The sequence below is a fragment of the Staurois parvus genome, unplaced genomic scaffold, assembly GCF_062004578.1.
Source record: "Staurois parvus isolate SC_StPar_1 unplaced genomic scaffold, SC_StPar_1.0 ptg000827l, whole genome shotgun sequence".
In the NCBI taxonomy this organism is placed as follows: Eukaryota; Metazoa; Chordata; class Amphibia; order Anura; family Ranidae; genus Staurois; species Staurois parvus.
In genome coordinates, this window is record NW_028318623.1 from 42,501 (window position 1) to 63,300 (window position 20,800).

At 44.8% G+C, this 20,800-nt stretch overlaps 1 protein-coding gene across 2 annotated transcripts in view; it reads right to left on the reverse strand.

Moving 5' to 3' along the window:
• The window catches only part of TBC1D17 (TBC1 domain family member 17), an 84,596-nt gene that overhangs the window by 40,254 nt on the left and 23,542 nt on the right, over positions 1 to 20,800 (reverse strand). For both annotated transcript variants that reach the window (XM_089655149.1, XM_089655148.1), the window contains exon 6: positions 6,353 to 6,464. In XM_089655149.1, coding sequence (XP_089511275.1) covers positions 6,353 to 6,464 — 112 coding nt within the window. The remainder of the gene's footprint in view (positions 1 to 6,352; positions 6,465 to 20,800) is intronic.

Below are 20,800 nucleotides of genomic sequence, written 5' to 3' on the forward strand. Positions count from 1 at the left end.
GTATGTAGGTTTCCTTGTCTTGGTGTGAGTTTCCTTCTGTTGTTCCAGTTTGCTCCAACAATCAGCAAAACATACATGAAGGCTCAATGGCTTCCACGCAGTGTCCTATTCCTAATCTGTGCAGTGCGGGCAGTGCACCTAGGCCCCAAAGGTGGAGACGGTAGCAGAACTGCTGATGCCCGGGGATACTCTGCAGCTGCCATCAGGTGATTGAGGAGGTAAAGCCGGGTACATGTTGGGAATAATATGGAATGTGTGTTCTTTTGTTCTTTCCTCGCATTGCACTTTATACAGTTGTGTCCAAAATTATTCAACCCCCACTGAAATTGAGTGTTTTGGCCAGTTTGACATTGCTTTTGATCATTCAGTCATCTTGCTTACATTTACATTAAAGAGGCACTTGTAGGTCAGACAAATATAACATAACAGTTATAATGAAATAACCACAAATGTCTTTTCTGTGCTCACAGCATTATCAGTTTTATTCAACCCCCAAGTGACATTCAATCTTAGTACTTAGTACAGCATCCTTTTACAGTTATAACAGCTTTTAAACGTGAAGCATAGCTTGACACAAGTGTCTTGCAGCGATCTACGGGTATCTTCGCCCATTCTTCATGGGCAAAGGCCTCCAGTTCAGTCACATTCTTAGGCTTGCGCACTGCAACTGCTTTCTTTAAGTCCCACCAGAGGTTCTCAATCGGATTTAAGTCTGGTGACTGCGATGGCCACTCCAAAATGTTCCAGCCTTTCCTCTGCAACCATGCTCTAGTGGACTTGGAGGTATGCTTGGGATCATTGTCCTGTTGAAAGGTCCAACGTCTCCCAAGCCTCAGGTGTGTGACGGACTGCATCACGTTTCCATCCAATATCTCCTGGTACTGAAGAGAATTCATGGTACCTTGCACACGCTGAAGCTTCCCTGTACCTGCAGAAGCAAAACAGCCCCAAAGCATGATTGACCCTCCACCATGCTTCACAGTAGGCAAGGTGTTCTTTTCATCATAGGCCTTGTTCTTCCTCCTCCAAACATAGCGTTGATCCATGGGCCCAAACAGTTCTAATTTTGTTTCATCAGTCCACAGAACACTATCCCACAACTTTTGTGGTTTGTCCACATGGCTTTTGGCATACTGCAGTCGACTCTTCTTATTCTTTGGAGACAGCAAGGGGGTACGCCTGGGAGTTCTGGCACGGAGGCCTTCATTACGCAGTGTGCGTCTTATTGTCTGGGCTGAAACTTCTGTACCCACATCTGACAAATCTTTTCTCAGTTCCTCAGCAGTCACACGGGGACTTCTCTCCACTCTACGCTTCAGGTAGCGCACAGCAGTCGAAGTCAGCATCTTCTTTCTGCCACGACCAGGTAGCGTTTCAACAGTGCCCTTTGCCTTGAATTTGCGAATGATGCTTCCTAAGGTGTCTCTTGGTATGTTTAACATCTTTGCAATCTTCTTATAGCCATTGCCCTTCCTGTGAAGAGAAATCACCTCTTCTCTTGTCTTCCTGGACCATTCTCTTGCCTTCACCATGTTTGTAACCACACCAGTAAATGTCTAGAAGGAGCTGAGTATCACAGTCATTTTAAAGCTGCCTAATTGGTGCTTATTATGCTTGATTGCTGCTCGGTGACATCCACAGGTGTTTTCAATACCTGATGGAAAGCACCTGTATGAACCTCTGTTCTTCAGAGTGGTAGTCTTTAAGGGGTTGAATAATTGTGGCAATGAAGAAACCACATAAGAACCATTTACTACTGTATTACATAAACAATTGATGTCATTTTAGTTGCATTTGGGTAGTTACAACGTCCTTGTAGGATTTGATTCTGAATACAATTCCAAATGTACACTATAGTCCCTAAACCCCTTTACAGCATTGGGGGTTGAATAATTTTGGACACAACTGTACATCCACCCGCTGTCATATTGTAATGTGTGCAGCATCAGCATTGATTCCTAAAACATTTATTTGCCGACTTCTGTGTCATCATATGGTCTGAATATTTTGTAGAGCTTGTAAAGCCCAACTCTGGCACCAGAAAAAAACCCCTTTCAATAGGGGCCCTCCATACTGCAAGGGTCAAAAGCTCATTAAGGCTTGGATGCAGAATGTGAGGGTGGATTACTTACCTGGCTCCCAACGCCAGCAGGCTCCGGTGTTGCTCTGTTTCCCGAAGCCCCAGTCTGTGGGTGAAGCTTTGTTGTCATCTTCGCCCAGGAGAACGCCTATAAACTATTCTCCCATTGGTACAGGAGCAGGGGCGGACTGACAACTCATGGGGCCCCCGGGCAATAGGGGATCATGGGGCCCCTGTGTCCTTGCCCAAACTCAAAAAAGCCTATGAAAAAGGTACCAGGGGCATCTCATGGGGCCCCCTACTGACCCCGGGCCCTCGGGCAGTGCCCGAGTTTCCAAATGGTCAGTCCGCCCCTGTACAGGAGTCTGGTACGAGTAGCTGATTTAGTTACATAGTTGGTTGAAAAAAAGACACAAGTCTATCCAGTTCAACCAACATAGTAAAAAAAAAAAAAGACAACAGAAAACCTCTACATACACTATCCTATACCCATACGGTAAAGGAAATAAGTATTTGATCCCCGGCTGATTTTGAATGTTTGCCCACTCACAAAGAAATGATCGGTCTAAAAATCGAATGTTCGGTGTATTGTAACACTGAGAGACAGAATAGCAACAAAAAATTCACAAGAAATGCATGTCTAACAAATGATGACTGATTTGCATGTTCATGAGGGAAATAAGTATTTGATCCCCTTCACAAAACATGACTTAGTACTTGGTGGCAAATCCCTTGTTGGCAATCACAGATGTCAGACGTTTCCTGTAGATGGCCACCAGGTTTGCACACATCTCAGGAGGGATTCTGGCCACTCCTCTTGGCAGATCCTCTCCAAGTCATTAAGGTTTGGTGGCTGACGTTTGGCAACGCGAACTTTCAGCTCCTCCACAGACTTTCAATCGGATAAAGGTCTGGAGACTGGCTAGGCCACTCCAGGACCTTAATGTACTTCTTCTTGAGCCACTCCTTTGTTGCCTTGCCGTGTGTTTTGGGTCATTGTCATGCTGGAACACCCATCCACGACCCATTTTCAATGCCCTGGCTGAGGGAAGAAGGTTCTCACCCAAGATTTGACGGTACATTGCCCCGCCCATCATCCCTTTGATGCGGTGCAGTTGTTCTGTCCCCTTAGCAGAAAAACATCCCCAAAGCAGAATGTTTCCACCACCATGTTTGACAGTTGGGATGGTGTTCTTGGGGTCATAGGCAGCATTCCTCCTCCTCCAAACACGGCGAGTTGATTTGATACCAAAAAGCTCGATTTTGGTCTCATCTGACCACAACACTTTCAACCAATCCTCCTCTGCATCATTCAGATGTTCAGTGGTAAACTTCAGACGGGCCTGGACATGTACTTTCTTGAGCAGAGGGACCTTGCGGGCACTGCAGGATTTCAGTCCTTGTCGGCGTAGTGTGTTACCAATTGTTTTCTTGGTGACTGTGGTCCCAGCTGCCTGGAGATCATTGACAAGATCCTCACGTGTAGTTCTGGGATGATTCCTCACTGTTCTCATGATCAAGGAGAGATCTTGCATGGTGCACCAGACCTAGGGAGACTGACAGTTGTTTTGTGTTTCTTCCATTTGTGAATGATTGCACCAACTGTTGTCACCTTTTCACCCAGCTGCTCCAGCAGGAAAATAAAATCCTTCCTGATCCCCAGAGAGACCATTGGATATTCCCTGGATCAACTCTAGTATCCAGTTATATTATGTGCACTTAGAAAAAAATCCAGTCCTTGCAAAATTTGTCCCCTCCGCCTCCCTCTTCTGTTCCCAGCACCCTTTCATATCACGTGGTCTTGCCCAAAGGCTTCTGTGGTTTTGGATACAGGTTTACTCACTGATCAGATTTGTCTTGCATGTTTCATTGGCATGGAACCCCTGGGTAGCGTTGTTGCATAAGTCTATCCCGTCCCTTGACCAAGACGTAGAGGAAGTTGGTGGAGTTTGTCTTCTTGGCAGCTTGACAAGCACTGACCAGAGCCTGGTGCCAGTCATTTCTTAACATTGCTGAGGTCAAACAGAGTTTCCATCAGAAACTCACATCTATCCTTATGGACACCCTTGCTAAGTTCCTGAGGATCTGGGACCCATGGACTGCCATTAATGATCGCCCAAGCCTGGACTGCTCTATATGACTTTTTGCACAGTCTAGATCAGGGTAGTGTAATGGACTGAATCGCAAGGGCATAAATGTACATAATGTAACTGGATACTAATATTTATATGTAAAGTTGATCCGGGGAACATCCAATTGTCCCTTGCTGGAGCAAATTGGATCATGCTTCATTGGGGTTTTTGCCTTCCTCTGGATCAACTGTGGGTATAGGATTGTGTATACAGGATTGTATAACCCCCCCCCTTTTAATGATTGATCTAGATGGACGTGTGTCTTTTTTTTTAACCGGACTAACTATGTAACTATGGAATTCTTCCCTTTACCCCTTTTTTCCCCCCAGGCATGCTCCCTCTTCCCTTTCATCTTTTATTCCTCTTCTCTCTCCCTTATGAGCCGTTGAAGATCACAGGCGGCTTTTTCTCACTTCTCCCTCCTTCACTTCTGGCGCTATGTTCCTTCTTCAGACATCAGCTCCCACTGGATGGCCTCATGAGCCAGGCTGATGCTGGATCTGTATACTTATGTAAGAAATAAATCGGTGCCATCCCAAAAATAATATTGTGAAATGCCCTCAATGCTGAAATATCCTCTCTCCCCCGAAAGTCAAAGTCATAAAGTCCAACAGTTCAGCGTCTCTATAGAAACACGTGAAACCCCACAAAAATGTTTTCTTTATAAAATGATCTTCCAAATTAGCAGGAATCCTCCTTCTTTAAAAGGAAAAAAAATTATTTGAACTCCTCTTCTTCTGTGAAATTCCCTCAAAAAAAAAAAAATCGCAAATAGCGCATTATCAAAAAACGAATGATAACTTTCAAAAACGCATTCTCAATATTTCCACATTTGTTGAGAATGCGTTTTTGAAAGTTATCATGCATTTTTTGATAATGAACTATTTGCGATTGGTTTTTTTGAGGGAATTTCACAGAAGAGGAGTTCAAATAATTTTTTTTTCCTTTTAAAGAAGGAGGATTCCCGTTAATCTGGAAGATCATTTTATAAAGAAAAAATGTTTGTGAGGTTTCACGTGTTTCTATAGAAACGCTAAACTATTGGACTTTAGGATCTGTATACTTACCAGTCTTTTTTACCCCAGCACTGAATTGTTGGGTATTGTTTACATGTCCAGATGGATTTGTCATCTCATACTTACCTCTGCTATACCTTGCTTTACTTTTTTTGATGCACTGTTCTGCATACAACATTTGTGTACCCAATAAAATCTTTGTAAAGCAAAGCTGGTGCGAGAGAACGTTAGATTAGGCATCCTGTATTATAATTAGCCCTCAGCACGCAGATGTCCACAAAGTCAAATGAAAAAAAAAAAAAAAGTCTCAAGGCTGCTGGAAAAGTACGCCCCCAGGCGAATAATAACATACAAATAGGACCACTATCCTAAATCCTTTACTATACATTTAGGAACACTTAAGTCCTGTACACACGATAAGAAAATCGTCCGAACATTTTCGTAGGAGGACCGATTGTCCGATAATCGGATTGTTAGTACACAGCTTTCGAGAGCCGATCACGACAATTCGTGCGACAATATCCAAAAGGGACAAGCACGAAAATTTTTGTTGTATGATACCAGATCGTACGATTTTTGTTTAATCAGTACAGTAGTCGTCCGAAAATACAATACAAATACAATACATGACATCACTTTCTAAATTCTTTTCTGTCGTACGAGAATTTTCGTATCTTTAGTAACCTCTTCATTTTCGATGTGAGATTAGCAGGAGAAAAAAAAAAACAGGTGATCGTTCGTCCGATATTCTCATCGTGTGTACGGGGCATTAAAGGGGAAGACTTTAGAAGATAAGAAGACACCACATACAGTTGCTTTGGAACATAAGAGCTTTATTGAACCCTTACTTATGCTGGGTGATATATTCCAGGGGGGAAGTCAAAAATTACTATGAAAATCTTGCATGTTGGTGAACAAGAGAAGCTTGCTAGTGGATTACAGAATCCCTGGTCCTATCTGTATGTAGATTAGGCACCATATGAGGAATTGGATCTTAAACCTGGAAATCTACAAGCAACACAGACAACTATGACCTCTTTCCAGCTGTCAGCACCCCAGTTTACTCTTCATTCAGTGTTACAACAATACATTGTTTAAAAAGGAGATATAAGGTAACTGCTTACAGACACCAGGTCGGAGGAACCATCGTCAAACATCTGAAGCTCATCAAAAGAGTGGGACAGAGCGTGAGAGTCATGGGGATAGACCAAGAAAAGACGGGAATCCTTTGGAGACCTGTAGGGATAAAATACAGTGTAAATAAAGAACACAAAACCTTGTCAACATTTAGGCTCGGTACACATCTATGCGGGTGGTGCCGCTGCGGATCTGCATGAAAATCCGTGCAGCCAGATATGTATTTGCCTGTACCTTGCAATACGGCAAATAAAATTGCCAACTCCAGTCACAGAGGCACCAGCTAAGCGGCACCAACAATTTATTGTGTTCACAGTGATTGCAGACACCGAAATCTGAAGATATCATCTGGACCCAAAGGATACCTTAACCACCTCCCATCCGGCCATTGTATATAAACGGCCGGACGGTGGCAGTGCAGGGGCGGGTGGCTGTTTATAAACGGCCTCCCCACTCTGTTTCTGCGCGCTCTCTGGGAGACAGTGGACACAGTGGAACACCGATTGTCATACGGGTCCCGATCATGTGATCACTGATTGGCCAATCAGTGATCACATGCAGAGTAGTAAGCAGGGCGGCACAGTGGCTTAGTGGTTAGCACATCTGCCTTGCAGTAAATGGGTCATGGGTTCGATTCCCGACCATGGCGCCTCCTGCATGGAGTTTGCATGTTCTCCCTGTGCTTGCGTGGGTTTCCTCCGGGTGCTCCGGTTTCCTCCCACACTCCAAAGACATGCTGGTAGGTTAATTGGATCCTGTCTAAATTGGCCCTAATATGTGTATGTATGAATGTGAGTTAGGGACCTTAGATTGTACGCCCCTTGAGGGTTAGGGACCTTAGATTGTACGCCCCTTGAGGGTTAGGGAATGATGTGAATGTACAATATATATGTAAAGTGCTGTGTAAATTGATGGCTCTATACAAGTACCTGAAATAAATAAATAAAATAAGCAAGATGTCACTTCTGATATCATTGCTTACTATGTGTGAAATCTGTGAATGATCACAGAGGTCACATGGTACAGGGCTATTCACAACAGCCTTGTACCATGTGACAAGCTGTGACCAATCACAGCTCACACAGTAGTTCTCAATGGCTGCAAGAATGCAGTCGGAGAGAGGGAGAAATGATTGCTTTTACAGCCTTTATGGGTGTATAAGCAATCCGTGTAAAAAAAAAAAAAAAAAATCTTCATCACCCCCCACAAGTAGTACAATGTCACCATGGTGACACTGTACTGCTAGGGTGACAGTATGTAAAAAAAAAAAATAATATAAAAAAATTTAATAAAAATGTAAAAACAATGTTTAAAAATTATAATTTTTGGTTATAAACTAATCTGGATTATTTCTTTCTTACTAAAAAGTTAACGGAATAAATTTTGGCCAAGATTTATGATGAAATATTATTTATTTGCAAAATTTTATAAGAAAAACCCTTTTTTTTTTTTAATTTTTGGACTTTCATTTACATAGCAAAAAAAAAAAGAAAATCCCAGCGGTGAATAAATACCACCAAAATAAAGTTTTATCTGTCTCAAAAAAAATGCTAAAAAATTCATATGGGTACAGTGTTGCATGACTGCAACACTCAAAGTGTGATAGCGCTGAAAGCTGAAAATTGGCCTGGACAGGAAGGGGGTAAAAGTGTCCGGACTGGAAGTGGTTAAAGGGATTCTCCACGTTCACAAGGGTAAAATGTCTTCCTGCTACCGGGTTACCCACTTGGACCTTGAACAGGCCCCAAACTTTATCTATTGTCTTCCGTCAGTTGACCATCATCCGCCCTGTTTTATGTTGCAGAACAAGTCACAGGAAGGCCCGTTATGCCCTCGCTAGCGGTTACGTTTTTTGATGACGCGCAGAACACTAACTATCAAAGTCAAAGCCGGACTTATTTTACTTACTGTTTGCTGACTGAAGGAAAACTAATAGTAACCCAATGAAAAAGTCCACAACCATTACCGCCCAGGACAGTATCACAAAACAAGACATTTGACTCATCGGTTTTAGCTTGCTCTTGTTTATGAATCAGGCTCCTCGTGTTTGACCTCATATGATTCCGTCTTCTTAAAGCGGCATTAAACTCAAAAGCAAACATTTATTATATCGCAGCTTACCAATTCTTAGATGTGATGGCTGCTTTAGTTTTCTTTTTTAGGCTTTCTCTCCTTTATTTTCATCTGGTGACCCACCCGGTAAGTCTGTTGTTTTTCAAAAGAACAAGCTCTGCAGCAGAATGTATCAGTTACAGAGGTACCTACAATGATCATCTTTTATTTTTGTAAAACCTTTATCCACTCCAGTGCAGCATGTTCTACTTTTTTCTGGAACACACTGGAACTGGTGTGAACTATGCCATTGGAAACCATATAACCTACTATCCATTTTATTGATGCAGAAAAAAAACTCACTGGACTGCATGTGGTGTGAACCAGCCCTTGGGCTTTCTCTCCCTTACTGCTGCCTGGTGGTACTGCCAGTAAGTCTGTTGTTTTTCAACAGAACACGCTGTCTTTCAGATGTAGCAGTTAGAAGGTTGAGACAAACCATTTGCTACTGACAGGGGTGCTTACAACAATCAGCTTTTATTTATGTAAAACCTTTATCCCACAAGAATAGAAAAAAAAAAACTGTAGCAGTAAATGATTATAAAAAGTGTTAGCTGGAGTTTGGTTTTAATTTGTTAGTGCATCTAAATCTGCTAGTCCATCTAACACTCCTCTCTTCTCTGGTTAACAATGCTGCTGTTCAAATGTGCCGCCTGTGCTCCATCATCCAGAGTGGGGATACTCTAATACAGGAGGTGTGTTACTGGCCGGATCACCAGGTGAAAAAAGACGGGGGAAAAAGCCTTAAAAAAGGAAAACTAATGCAGCCACCATATATAATGATTGGTAAGTTGCAATATATTACATTTTGGGATTAATTCCGCTTTTTAAGTAATTTTGGCTGTAGCATGTAGGTTTATTACTGCTTTAAAGGAGCTGTGACTGGCTGAGTATACAGTTTGCCTTGTACTTAATCTGACAATGGGGCTCATTAACTGGTTCCCCGCCGCCCTATAGCAGAACTGCTGCTACAGGGCGGAAGGGCTGCGCAAAATCACGTATTTATATGTGATTTCGCATTTCTGGGTAGGGGGCGCACGCATGCCGCCCTACCTGATCCGCCTTTGGCTGCTACAGATGTCAATCACCACATCCTAGCTGGAGATTCCCCACCAGCAGAGTGAAAGAGGAGAGGTCTGTGTGTAAACAACACAGATCTCTCTCCTGTCAGCACAGACATGCTGCTTTGTATTGCTCTGCATAGCAGAGCAATACGAAGCAGCATGTTTCCCTAGTAAAACACAACACAGCACACAGTTAACCCTTTGATCGCCCCAGATGTTAACCCCTTCCTGCCCAGTGTCAGTGCTTTTTATTAGCACAACTGATTACTGTATTAGTGTCATTGGGATGTCAGTGGCAGTTAGTCAGTCCCCCCAGTGTCAGAATGCCCACCACAGACCCGCTATAAGTTTCCGATTGCGCCATTACTAGTATATGGAAAAAAAAATCCCAGTATATATACCGCCATTTGTAGATGCTATAACATTCGTGTAAAACCAATTAACTTAGACATATTGGGATTTTTTTTTAAGCAAAGACATGGAGCAGAATACATTTTGGCCTAAATTTATGACGAAATTTGATTTTCTAAATTTTTTTTACTGGATATGTTTTATAGCAAAAAAAGTCAAAAATATTGTTTATTTCAGAATTGTCAGTATTTTTTTGTTTATAGTGCAAAAAATAAAAATTGCAGAGGCGATCAAATACCACCGAAAGAAAGCTCTATTTGTGGGGAAAAAAGGACATCAATTTCATTTGGGTGTAGCATTGCACGACCGCGCAATTGTCAGTTAAAATAACGCAGCTCCGTATTGCAAAAAATAGCCTGGCCAGGAAGGGGGGGTAAGTCCTCTGGAGGGCAAGGGGTTAAAGTGACTGGGAGCTGATCCCAAAAGAGCAAGCAGAGGTGTAAATGACTGGTCACCGGTACTGCCTGTAGGCTTCCTGCAGATGATCTTTTCCCCATTACCAATTTATCTTCTGAACACTCTAAGTGGAGGCAGCCATGTTGGTAGAGGACCAGGGCTTTGTATGCTCAGGTCTGACCTGGACGTTTATTCCAAGCATCAACTACTCTTTCAGGAAACAAATACTTTCTGAGATTAGTTTTGAACTTTCCTCCTTTTAGTTTAAGGTCATGTCTCCTTGTTCTTGACTTTGGCTTCATATTGAAGATTCTGCCCTCCTGAATCTTATTCACCCCATTGATGTATTTAAAGGTTTCAATCATGTTTTATGCCCCAGACCTTTCACCATTTTTGTTACCCGTCTCTGTACTCATTTTATCTTTATCATTTTGTGAGGTCTACGGACCTTTACACAGTATTCTAAATGAAGTCTAGCTAAAGATCTATATAAAGGGAATCAGGACCTCCTTCCTCCTGCTGGTGACCCCTCTAGTGATCATTAAAGGTCTATATAGGGGAATCAGGACCTCCTTCCTCCTGCTGATGATCCCTCTAGTGATATAAAGATCTATATAGTGGAATCAGGACCTCCTTCCTTCTGCTGGTGTCCCCGTGTTCTTGACCTTGGCTTCATATTGAAGATTCTGCCCTCTTGAACCTTATTCACCCCATTGATGTATTTAAAGGTTTCAATCATGTCTCCCCTTTCCCTTCTTTCCTCCAGACTGTATATGTTATGTTCCTAAGGTTGCTCTTGATAAGTTTTATCCCCCAGACCTTTCACCATTTTTGTTACCCATCTCTGGACTCATTTTATCTTATCAATATCAATTTGTGAGGTCTCCAGACCTTTACACAGTATTCTAAATGAGATCTAACAAAAGATCTATATGGGGGAATCAGGACCTCCTTCCTCCTGCTAGTGACCCCTCTAGTGATATAAAGATCTATATGGGGGAATTAGGACCTCCTTCCTCCTGCTGGTGACCCCTCTAGTGATCATTAGAGGTCTATATAGAGGAATCAGGACCTCCTTCCTCCTGCTGGTGATCCCTCTAGTGATATAAAGATCTATATAGTGGAATCAGGACCTCCTTCCTCCTGCTGGTGATCCCTCTAGTGATATAAAGATCTATATAGAGGAATCATAACCTCCTTCCTCCTGCTGGTGATCCCTCTAGTGATATAAAGATCTATATAGGGGAAACAGGACCTCCTTCCTCCTGCGGGTGACCCCTCTAGTGATATAAAGATCTATATGGGTGAACCAGGACCTCCTTCCACCTGCTGGAGACCCCTCTAGTGATATAAAGATTTATATAGTGAAATCAGGACCTCCTTCTTCCTGCTGGTGTCCCCGTGTTCTTGATCTTGGCTTCATATTGAAGATTCTGCCCTCCAGAACCTTATTCACCCCATTGATGTATTTAAAGGTTTCAATCATGTCTCCCCTTTCCCTTCTTTCCTCCAGACTGTATATGTTATGTTCCTGAAGTCGCTCTTGATATGTTTTATCCCCCAGACCTTTCACCATTTTTGTTACCCATCTCTGGACTCATTTTATCTTATCAATATCATTTTGTGAGGTCTACAGACCTTTACACAGTATTCTAAATGAAGTCTGACAAAAGGTCTATATAGGGGAATCAGGACCTCCTTCCTCGTGCTGATGATCCCTCTAGTGATATAGAGATCTATATAGTATATGTAGTTCCACAACAGCTAGAGAGCCGCAGGTTGCCTACCCCTGGCCTAGGTGATCGGACCGAAAGTGGGAGCGGGTACCTGTCAAATTCGGGTACCCGCCCCCCAAAGGTGCCAATCCTTAATGGGGAGCGGGAGAGCAGCAGTCCTTAAAGCGGAACTTCCCCTTTTTGGTGGAGCTCCGCTTTAAAAGAGGAGTCACTGCGTCCATCAAGAGAAATATATATTCCTTTTAAAAAGATTTTTCATCATCAGTATAAAAGCAAAAGGGAGAACCTGGCTGATAAGTAAGGGAGTGGTCATGTGCGTAGATAGAAGAAAACTGTTACAGTGGGTCACCAACATTGCTGATTCCAGTGCCGCCTGCAACAGAGGAAGGAGCACTGGGACATACAGTTGCAAGAAAAAGTATGTGAACCCCTTGGGATTACGTGGAGTTTTGCATGAATTGGGCATAAAATGTGCTCTGAACGTCATCTAAGTCACAACAATAGAAGAACACAGTCTGCTGAACATAATACTACACAAACATTAGATGTTGCCATGGTTTAATTGCACATAACATGTAAAACATTCACAGTGCAGGGAGGAAAAAGTATGTGAGGCCCTAGCTTAATGACTTCTCTCAGAGCTAATTGGAGCCAGGAGTGAGCCAACCTTGACTCCAATCAGTGTGATGATATTGGATGTGTTGCTGACAGCTGTCCTGCCCTTAAAAAACACACACCTGTTTTGGGTTTACTGGTTTCAAGAAGCACTGTCTGATGGGAACCATGCCTCGCAGAAAAGAACTCTCAGAAGACCTACGATCAAGAATTGTTGACTTGCATGAAGCTGGAAAGGGTTACAAAAGTATCTCCAAAAGCCTTGATGTTCATGTGTCCACGGTAAGACAGACTGTCTACAAATGGAGAAAGTTTAGCACTGTTGCTACTCTCCCTAGGCGTGGTCGTCCTGTAAAAATCACTGCAAGAGCACAGCGCAGAATGCTGCATGAGGTAAAGAAGAATCCCAGAGTGTCAGCTAAAGACCTACAGAAATCTCTGGCACATGCTAACATTTTTGTTGACACATCTACAATAAGGAAAACATTAAACAAGAATGGAGTACATAGGAGGACACCACGGAGGAAGCCATTGCTGTCCAGAAAGAATATTGCAGCACGTTTGAAGTTTGCAAAAGAGCACCTGGATGTTCCACAGCACTACTGGCAAAATATACTGTGGACAGATGAAACCAAGATTGAGTTGTTTGGGAAGAACACACAACACTATGTGTGGAGAAAAAAAGGCACAGCACACCAACATCAAAACCTCATCCCCACTGTGAAACATGGCGGAGGGAGCATCATGGTTTGGGGCTGCTTTGCTGCCTCAGGGCCTGGACGGATTGTTGTCATTGATGGGAAAATGAATTCCAGAGTTTATCAAGACATTTTGCAGGAAAACGTACGACCATCTGTCCGCCAACTGAAGCTCCGCAGAGGATGGGCGATGCAACAGGACAATGACCCAAAGCATACAAGTAATTCAACAAAACAAAGGCTGCAACAGCACAGAATACGCCTTCTGGAGTGGCCCAGTCAGAGTCCTGACCTCAACCCGATTGAAATGCTGTGGCATGACCTTAAGAGAGCGATTCACACCAGACATCCCAAGAATATTGCTACACTGAAACAGTTTTGTGAAGAGGAGTGGTCCAAAATGACTCCAGATCGTTGTGCAGGTCTGATCTGCAACTACAGGAAACGTTTGGTTGAGGTTATTGCTGCCAAAGGAGGGTCAACCAGTTATTAAGTCCAAAGGTTCACATACTTTTTCCTCCCTGCACTGTGAATGTTTACATGTTATGTGCAATAAACCATGGCAACATCTAACGTTTGTGTAGTAGTATTATGTTCAGCAGACTGTGTTCTTCTATTGTTGTGACTTAGATGACGTTCAGAGCACATTTTATGCCCAATTCATGCAAAACTCCACGTAATCCCAAGGGGTTCACATACTTTTTCTTGCAACTGTAAGGTTGTCAGGGAGGACTGCTGCAGAGAAACTGTCACTTTTTCCTGCACGGGCAAGGTAACAGTGGCCCTTTAAATAAAGTTTGGGCTACAGATTACTCTTACCCCTTTACTCTGATAAACTCATTGAGAAATACTTAGGCCGCCCTAATAGCCTGACTCAGCACTTGTCAGCATCGCGCAGATTTCGGCGGCAGCTGTATTACAAGAAAGTAAGTGAAACTCTAGCAGTTATGACAAGATGAGCCTCATACATAATACATAGGGAAACAAACAGGCCACTCAATAATTCTTTCAAAGTGGGAACACCTATTAATGGTTATGCTGTCTAGTCAGTTCCAGTATTGATGGACCTGAAATTCTGGCTTTTCATACTGAGCTGTGACGATCTGAATACGCTGTCAATATATCCGTACGCAAAATACAAGCTTGGACGTTTCTCAGCAGGATAAAGTGCGCTTAGATCATTCACTGCCACGTTGCGGATAAAATGCAATAAAGTGCATAATTTTGGATTTGTCTACTTTAACCCCTTGCCTACCGGGCACTTATACCCCCTTCCTTACCAGGCCAGTTTTCAGCTTTCAGCGCTGTCACACTTTGAATGACAATTGCACGGTCATGCAACATTGTACTCACAAAAAGAGCTTTATTTTGGTGGTATTTATTTGCCACTGTGTGTTTTATTTTTTGTGCTATAAACAAAAAAAAGCAAAAAATTTGAAAAAAAAAAAGTTTCTATTATAAAATTTTGCAAACAGGTAATTTTTCTCCTTCACTGATGTGCGTTGAAAAGGCTGCACTGATAGGCAGTACTGGTGGGCAGCACTAATGAGGCGGCACTGATGATGGGTATTGATAGGCGGCCCTGACTGGCAGCACTGCTCGGCACTGACTGGCGGCACTGCTGGGCGGCATAGACTGGCAGCACTGATGGGCACAGGTGGGTGGCACTGCTGGGCTAAGGTGGGTGGCACTGCTGGGCGGCACTGCTGGGCACCGATCATCAGGGCACTGATCATCAGTGCCCTGATGATCGGTGCCGATCACTGCTCTGACAACTGCCAGTGCTCGGCAGTACTTTCCTCACGCACTGACAGCGTGAGGAAAATGCAGCCGAAATACGGCAATTGCATTTCCCTGTGATTACCGTGTCATTGGACACGGCTGATCACGTGGTAAAAGGCTGCTGTTATTGGCCTTTTACCACATCACGTGATCATGGAGAGCGCGTTCTGGAAGGACGTCATATGACGGCCTCTCAGAACTGGACGGCCACAGTGCAGCAGTCATTCGGCTACCTGAGGTCGGAAACTAGTTAAGGGGGTTATTTACTAAAATTGGACAGTGCAAAATCTGGTGCAGCTCTGCATAGAAACCAATCAGCTTCCAGGTTTTATTGTCAAAGCTTAATTGAACAAACTGAAGTTAGAAGCTGATTGGCTACCACGCAGGTGCGCCAGATTTTGCACTCTTCAGTTTTAGTAAATAACCCCCTATGGGACTTTCTGAATAGAAAGTAATATTGCCATGTTGCAAGAAAATAAAAGTAGTATTTTTGAGCAGTTTTAGAACATAACTGATTGCAGGTTAAAATAAAAAAGGTCATTTTCATAACATTTTGATGATAAAATTACTTTGGGGCATTTATACACATTATATACGGGTTCACAACCCCTGGCACATGTGGCAGAGGTGGCACGCAACTTTCCCCCCACATGCACAGCTTCTGGCATGACAGTGCCCGCTAATCCATCTCTCTCGTCAATCCCAAGCGCTGGTATGCAACATTGGATTGGTGGGGGCCAGCGTGCCAGAACAGGTAGCCATGTCTCACCACTGCATCATTGCATTGCTCTTCATATGATGGGGGTTGGAGGGGGGAGGGAAAAAAAAAAAAGTTTTGACAGAGTACATGATGGTGGCACTGGGAAGGGAGGGAGATAATGGTCTGGGGTTAGTGCAAGGTCACTGTTAATTATAAGGAGGGATCCTACGGGGCAACATCAGTTACAGCAAATCGTTTTCTTCCTTTCGGGATAAAGGTTTTATATGAATACATAAAAGCTGATCATTTTAACCACCCCGTCAATGTTATATGGTTTGTCTCATCTCTGTAAACTGATACATTCTGCTGGAGAGCTTGAGCTTTTGAAAACGCACAAGACTTGCTGGCCGGTTCACCAGATGAAAACAGAAGAAAGCCTAAAAATGCAACCATCACATCTAAGAATTGGTAAGCTGCAATATAATAAATGTTTGCTTTTGGGTTTAATACCGCTTCAATGACAGCTCTCAAAAGGAAAGGGAGGTAAAGGGTAACAGGCTATATTTGAAAAGCTGATCAGTTTCACAGACATAATAAAGAAGCCTCTGTCTTTTAAAACATATTTTTTCTTTCAAAAACCACTAAAGCTGAAAAAAAAGTTATACTATTAAAGCCTAAGTGCAGCCAAAATCACACACAGAAAAATCAGCACAAGGGATATAACTTACAGTCAGTAGGGTGTGTCCCTTGTGCCCATGGTCACTGGAACAGGGTACAGTCAGGACGGGCTGGAGTGCACATGGTCACTGGGACAGGGTATGGGCTGGAGTGCACATGGTCACTGGGACGGGGTACGGACTGGAGTGCACATGGTCACTGGGACAGGGTATGGGCTGGAGTGCACATGGTCACTGGGACGGAGTATGGGCTGGAGTGCACATGGTCACTGGGACGGAGTATGGGCTGGAGTGCACATGGTCACTGGGACGGGGTACGGACTGGAGTGCACATGGCCACTGGGACGGGGTACGGGCTGGAGTGCACATGGTCACTGGGACGGGGTATGGGCTGGAGTGCACATGGTCACTGGGACGGGGTATGGGCTGGAGTGCACATGGTCACTGAGACAGGGTACAGACTGGAGTGCACATGGTCACTGGGACGGGGTATGGGCTGGAGTGCACAGGTTCACACTGGAGTGGAAGCAGGTTGGTGTGCAAGGAATCCAGCAGGGTCACTGAAAGCAGGTAACATACATGGGAACACACAAGGTTAAAAAGAACTGACTAGGATACTGTGAGTCACAAAACGTCACGGGAAGCAGATGGAAAGATGAAGAGCTCGTGGTCTCACTGCAGCAGGTTGTAAGTACGGATGCATGAAATCACTGAAGCAGGGAGCTAGATACAGGTTAAATGGACCCGAGGAATACCGGGGAGCACTGAAAGCACACATGTGCTGGGTATAGGCTAAAAAGACACTGAGACCACTAAAGGTCACCGAGATCTGAACACTGTAAGCCACGGAACACTAGGAGGCCCTGAGAAACACAAGAGCAGTCATATGGGAACGTAGGGGGTCCTGAGAAACACAAGAGCAGTCATATGGGAACGCAGGGGGTCCTGAGAAACACAAGAGCAGTCATATGGGATTGCAGGGGGTCCTGCTGCTAGAACATGAATGCGTTGCTTGAAAGCTGAGAAATGTGCATGCCAGCCCATTAAAACAGCATGCCCTCCCCCCTTCATGATTCAGGTCGGCTGAGATAGGTTTTTTTTTGGGGTTGGGGGGAGTGGGGCGGGGGTGGTGAGGCCGGGGGATGGATTTTTGGTTGACTGAGATAGGTTTTTTTTGGGTTGGGGGTAATGGGGCGGGGGTGGTAGGGCCAGGGGTGCGGATTTTGAGGTCGGCTGAGATAGGTTTTTTTTTGGGGTGGGGGGAGTGGGGCGGGGGTGGTGAGGCCGGGGGGTGCGGATTTTGAGGTCGGCTGAGATAGGTTTTTTTTTGGGGTGGGCTGGTAAGGCCGGGGGATGGATTTTTGGGGTCGGCTGAGATAGGTTTTTTTTGGGGTGGGGGGAGTGGGGCGGGGGTGGTAGGGCCAGGGGTGCGGATTTTGAGGTCGGCTGAGATAGGATTTTTTTTTGGGGTGGGGGGAGTGGGGCGGGGTGGTGAGGCCGGGGGGTGCGGATTTTGAGGTCGGCTGAGATAGGTTTTTTTTTGGGGTGGGGGGAGTGGGGTGGTGAGGCCGGGGGATGGATTTTTGGGGTCGGCTGAGATAGGTTTTTTTTGGGGTGGGGGGAGTGGGGCGGGGTGGTGAGGCCGGGGGGTGCGGATTTTGAGGTCGGCTGAGATAGGTTTTTTTTTGGGGTGGGGGGAGTGGGGTGGTGAGGCCGGGGGATGGATTTTTGGGGTCGGCTGAGATAGGTTTTTTTTTGGGGTGGGCTGGTAAGGCCGGGGGATGGATTTTTGGGGTCGGCTGAGATAGGTTTTTTTTGGGGTGGGGGGAGTGGGGCGGGGGTGGTAGGGCCAGGGGTGCGGATTTTGAGGTCGGCTGAGATAGGATTTTTTTTTGGGGTGGGGGGAGTGGGGCGGGGTGGTGAGGCCGGGGGGTGTGGATTTTGAGGTCGGCTGAGATAGGTTTTTTTTTGGGGTGGGGGGAGTGGGGTGGTGAGGCCGGGGGATGGATTTTTGGGGTCGGCTGAGATAGGTTTTTTTTGGGGTGGGGGGAGTGGGGCGGGGGTGGTGAGGCCGGGGGTGCGGATTTTGAGGTCGGCTGAGATAGGTTTTTTTTTGGGGTGGGGGGAGTGGGGCAGGGGTTGGTGAGGCCGGGGGTGCGATTTTTGGGGTCGGCTGAGATAGATTTTTTTTTGGGGTGGGGGTGGTGAGGCCTTGGATGTGGATTTTGAGGTCTAAAGTGCCAGCAGAAGTAGGAAGCTGATGGCTGCAAACAGAGGGAAAGACCCGACCATGGAATGTGGAACAGGCGAGTGTGACAAGTAAGCAGCAATATGTTACATTTTTGTTCCTGGGTTTCAATTCTTAAGCTGCTTGCAAAAACACAGTGAGAATGCATATGCGTTTTTGCGGTGCAATTTCAATTCTGCAAGTGGTTCTGATTTACTATCGCTGTTCTCTAGCCGGTCTAAAACCGATTTTGACCTAAAGGGACGCTTTTTGGACGCCATGGACGTTTCTCAGTTTCCAGGCAGAAAGAACAGTAAAAATGCAGGCAGGGCGCCGGACAAAGCACTCGGGACAAAATGTATGTGAAATGGTTTGATACAGGAATGTTATACTATGTGATTTTAGTGTATTTAGTGAATGTCACTTTTTCACAGTTTTAAATTTCCCACCAATTCCGTCCCCCGTACGTCCTGACGTCGCAGGGAACAGAACCCAGAAGACAGATGCTGGCATCAGCCGGAGGACATTGCCGGGGACACTGCAGGAGGGACATCGCGGGAGCGCAGGACAAGGTACGTGAAGAAGAGATCCCGGAGCAACGCTGCAGTGTATTCCCGAGTGTAGCTGGGGGGGTTACCGCTTGTGGTGCTGAAACTTTACCCCGAGCTACACTTGGGAATACCTCCGGGGGGGTTAACCAAAGCTGTATTTAAATCTCAGGTGCTGTTAGGAATGTCTGGGACTTTTAAAAACAAAAGGGGCTGTATGGCGCTCATTGCGCTGTTTATCTCCTCATACACCCCCCCTCCCGTCTCTAGCACTGCACCCGGGGACTAGCAAGGAGGGGAGGGACCTTGCAGTGTAATGAGCATCGATTGGGTGCTTGTCAGCGAAGGAGAGCTACATTTGGGAATACCTCCGGGGAGGTTAAACACGCAACAAAAACGCAGCAAGTGGGACTTTTAAAAACACAACTGACCGGCATAAAGAGTTTCACAGGATCGTAAGGGATGCATTTTTCTTCTGCTTTTTTAACTGAAAAACTGATCAGTAAAAAAGCAAAAGATGTAAGAATTCTGGGCTAAAAAAATAGCAGGCTTTTGTTCTAAACAGAAGCTTACTGGGCCAGCGTTATCACATGGAGAGTCACATGCTCCTCCACACCCAGAAGAACCGGATATCTCAGTCAGCTCTAGGTGCTGAAGTGGCGAAGGAAAGATAAATATCTGCCGCTAGGGCTGGTGGGAGAGAGAATAAAACAAATCTTCTCACACTGCACTAATGCGCACAAATAGCAATGCTGTCACGGACGCGGCGTCAGAACCCAGCCACCTTCACCAACTTGTGGTCGGTCAAACTCACATCGCGCTTCCACTGATACACACCAATGGCACTCTCGGTCTAACCCTGCACAAAGATTTTACAGCTTGGGATATAAAAGGGTTAACTGCGTAGATAACCATACCCAGCAAGGATCACTCATAGTTGGCTGGTGCTTAGATAGTGGTCCTGCAAGCTGGAAAACCTTTGTGCAAGGTGAGAGTGCCATCGTCACGTTTTAGTGACAGTGTGAGTTCAACAAGCCATCTGTCACAAGTTGGTGAAGGTGGCTGTGGTCTGAAGCAGCGTCTGTCACAAATGCTAGCGATTTGGAGCATCGCTTATAATTACTGAGCCATTTGTCATTTGCTAAAACGTAGGAACGAGCATCTCAGGAAGCCAAGAGAGCTTGTTATGGGGCATGACGATTTCCCAGATTATTGGAAACATTTTTCTCCAATCAGGGACAATCCTTTCCTATTCCATGGAGAAGAGCCCAGAGAGACCCAATGTCCAATAAATGTGTGTACTGATGAGCAGATATCTATCTATCTATCTATCTATCTATCCATCTATCTGAATCTATATCCATCTATCCATCTATCTATCTATCTATCTATCTATCTATCTATCTATCTATCTATCTATCTATCTGAATCTATATCCATCTATCTATCTATCCATCTATCCATCTATT